This window comes from Sinocyclocheilus anshuiensis, unplaced genomic scaffold (assembly GCF_001515605.1).
Source record: "Sinocyclocheilus anshuiensis isolate Anshui unplaced genomic scaffold, SAMN03320099.WGS_v1.1 scaffold470, whole genome shotgun sequence".
NCBI lineage: Eukaryota > Metazoa > Chordata > Actinopteri > Cypriniformes > Cyprinidae > Sinocyclocheilus > Sinocyclocheilus anshuiensis.
Genome location: NW_015542341.1, coordinates 18,253 through 21,926, shown reverse-complemented (window position 1 = coordinate 21,926; position 3,674 = coordinate 18,253). Strand labels below are relative to the sequence as shown.

General features: G+C 35.6%; 1 protein-coding gene across 1 annotated transcript in view; it reads right to left on the bottom strand.

The window, feature by feature from the left end:
- Positions 1-1,711, bottom strand: part of LOC107691213 (voltage-dependent T-type calcium channel subunit alpha-1G-like) — a 135,060-nt gene extending 133,349 nt beyond the window's left edge. The window contains exons 1-2 of the mRNA XM_016489712.1: positions 1,706-1,711; positions 346-479 (exon numbers count right to left, since the gene is read on the bottom strand). Of these exons, the coding sequence (XP_016345198.1) occupies positions 346-479; positions 1,706-1,711 (140 nt within the window). The remainder of the gene's footprint in view (positions 1-345; positions 480-1,705) is intronic.
- Positions 1,712-3,674: the final 1,963 nt, after the last annotated feature.

The window sequence follows — 3,674 nt, the reverse complement described above, 5'->3', positions numbered from 1 at the left end:
CTCATATATATATATATATATATATATATATATACAATATTTTCTATAATCAATGTTGATTTTTAATATTGTTTAATATTTTTTTTTAATGTTTCATGTTTATTATTTTTTGCTGAAAGTGATACTTTTTTTCAGGATTCTTTGATGAATAGAAAGATCAAAAGAACAGCATGTATTTTAAATAAATCTTTTGTAAAATATAAAAGTCTAAAAACAATATATACAAATCTCACTTTTGATCAATTTAATACAACCTTGTTGAATAAAAGTAACAATTCCTTGAAAAAAAAAAAACACTTTGTCCCCAAACTTTTGAAGTTTCAGTAAAGTCATTTCAGGACTCACCCAGCCAATACAATGAAGAAGTCTAGCCGATTCCAGGTGTCTCCAAGGTAACACTTTTTCCCAAAGATGCCCAGTGCAACCATCTTGATTACCATCTCCACAGCAAAAAAAGCAAAGATGAAATCATCAAAGTCCTGGGGGAAGAGAGAAATATCCGAAGGGTTAGCAGAATCTTAAAATGCTGCATTGGCCAAGTCAAGAGTTTGCAAAAATGTTCTTCTCTTGATCAGGAGATACAACTTAACTCGCACTAAAGAAATAAACCCTCCAAAAGCATATGCTGATGAATATTAAATTTCCACTTTGATGTCACAGCATATTGTGAGTGTGTGTGTGTGTGTGTGTGTGTCCATGTGCTGAGGGGCTATAAGCCTTGACTCATCCTTACACAGACATCTCAGTAAGTCTGAGTAAGCACAAACAACCAACTCACCCAAGTCTTTACCCACAAATCCTCTGATAGTCCTCTGCTTACATTACCAGAAATGCAAAATAAATAAAGAAATAAACCTTACTAAATGTGCATATACAAGGACAATGATCTGCAATATGTAGTTTTAATAAATATGAATACAAAACACAGCATTAAGTGGTAAAAAGAGTCGGGGCCATTCACACAAAAAAAGCATTTTTGATTTGAAAAACAAAAAATGAGATGTGGAATGAAGGAAAAAATGCAAGTTTTGAAAGTCGTGCTTTTTAAAAGTTGAACTTCTATTAACCTTAGCGTCACGTTTTTAGAACGCTGAGATTATCCACATGACACATGAGGTTAGGTCAGAGGTAGTAAATCTGGCAATAAAGCCCATGCTGCCACTGAGTCATTACTGACACGCTTCATGGAATGGAAATGGGAGTCCTTGTGTTTCTTGGAAAGCACACATCAAGCCAAGTCAATGCTGAGCGCAATTTATGTGTTTGTGAACATGCACATGTATGAATGTGTGTGTGTTTGTGCTATGGTTAACAAACCACAAATCTGTTATCCACTAAGCAGCTTGTCTTTTCTGACCTTTCATGGCTTTCTCGAAAAGTTGTAGATCTGTATTAGTGATACACGTTTTCTTTACTATATTTTCCAGGGCACACATTTACACAGCTAACTGTCTGTATTTAATACCAATCTCTTTGTTTAATGGTGTTTACAAACCCATGTCCATTTAAAAGTGGTTCACTCTAAAGTGCCCTATTTAGAAGACTTGAGACGCACACATACACAGAAACATAGAAACTGGCAGTGATCGAGGTTATTCTGACACTCACAAAGACACTGAAGAATTGTGTGACGTGACCGATTCAGAAGCACAGGATGATAACTGAAAGAACTGGCCTTATCCCAGTTCTGTCGTTACTTACTTACCCGCATGTTGTTTTAAACTGATTTGCTGTTATTTCTACTTAAAATAATTTATTTTTCTTCTACTTTAATTTATAATGTTCATGTAAATCTTTAATTTCGATAATGACCACGTCTTTCAAAAAAACAAAACAAAATTGGCAAAATGAACTTTCTTCTGAAGCCATATGAGAAAGGGGAGAAATTTATGTTGCTATGGTACATACTGGAATTTTTCCTCTTAACTGAATGGCAGTGAATATTTATTTAAATTTATACATATATTTATTTATAGTTTTACTTAAACATACATATATTTATTTATGTAATTTTTCACACATACATGGTCAATATGAACTGTCATTTGTAAGGAATAGAGCTTCATGAAGGTTCTTCAAAAGTCCTCTGTATGTGTTTTACTGACATAACTAACAAACAAACAGGTTTGGAATGACATGAGGACGAGTAAAAATAAGTACTACCAGTGAGAGCAGCGGTCAAAGATGTCCATCTAATGCATATTTACAACAATGAAAAAGTAGCACAGTGGAATGGAAAAACATGTTGTGTGTGAATAGCCCCTCAGTCTGTCTCAGTAAATCAAGTTTGTGCTAATAACCATAAAGTAACAAAGGCAATTCTGACAGACTGTGGAAATAAAATACTTAGTTACTCTCTAAAACTCCTCTATAAAGATTTGTGAAAATAAACAAGACTATACTACTCAAATTGGCGATTTTCAAAACATATATTACACAAAGCAATTATGAGAAACACATAGTGTCAATTTACTGAATATTCGGTTAATTATTGTTCAATAATGATTGTTGATTAGAATTACATGCACGGGAGAAAAAAATCTGCTAGACTGGTGACCTATTCAGACCTCCTTTCATTTCATTTCAACAATAGATGGTACATTTCCGGACCTTATGAAATAAATTGCTTTATTAAACATGCATTCTCCTAAGGCAGACGCAAAAGGCACAGTCAGTTCCTAAGTAAAGACCACAGACTGGGTCCTTGAGACATCGGCGGCCATATGAACACAGAGACAGTCGTTTCCTCAAGGTTGACTGTCACTGAAAGACACCTGGGCATTCTCAGCCAGCGAGGACATTAGTCAAAGCTCTTAAGTGAGGAATTCCCTCCAGCCAAAGCACCTTGCACTCTGACAATGCAGGGAATGTTAATTAAGCTGCAGTGGAGAGTATTTACTGTCGCGTTGGACATTATTCAGAGCCAAGCGCTAATGTATTACCTCATCCCTGATCGGCTTGTATTGTACAAAGTGGACATTTGGGTTATAGAGCACTACAGTTCTTGCCAATTCAAAGTTAATGGTAACACACAACACATCCATAAACAATGCTGTCAGGATGAGGACGAGGGGAGAAACTGCGAGCTTTCAATTTGCATTAAAGGGGTCATATGATGCGATTTCAAGTTTTCCTTTCTCTTTGGAGTGTTACAAGCTGTTCGTGAATAGATAAGATCCCTGAAGTTGCAAAGACTAAAGTCTCAAAACCAAAGAGATATTCTTTATCAAAGTTAAGACTCTGCCACACCCCCCTAAAATGGCTCGTTCTAACACGCCCCCACATACAGTGGGTACGGAAAGTATTCAGACCCCCTTCAATTTTTCACTCTTTGTTATATTGCAGCCATTTGCTAAAATCATTTAAGTTAATTTTTTTTCCTCATTAATGTACACACAGCACCCCATATTGACAGAAAAACACAGAATTGTTGACATTTTTGCAGATTTATTAAAAAAGAAAAACTGAAATATCACATGGTCCTAAGTATTCAGACCCTTTGCTGTGACACTCATATATTTAACTCAGGTGCTGTCCATTTCTTCTGATCATCCTTGAGATGGTTCTACACCTTCATTTGAGTCCAGCTGTGTTTGATTATACTGATTGGACTTGATTAGGAAAGCCACACACCTGTCTATATAAGACCTTACAGCTCACAGTGCATGTCAGAG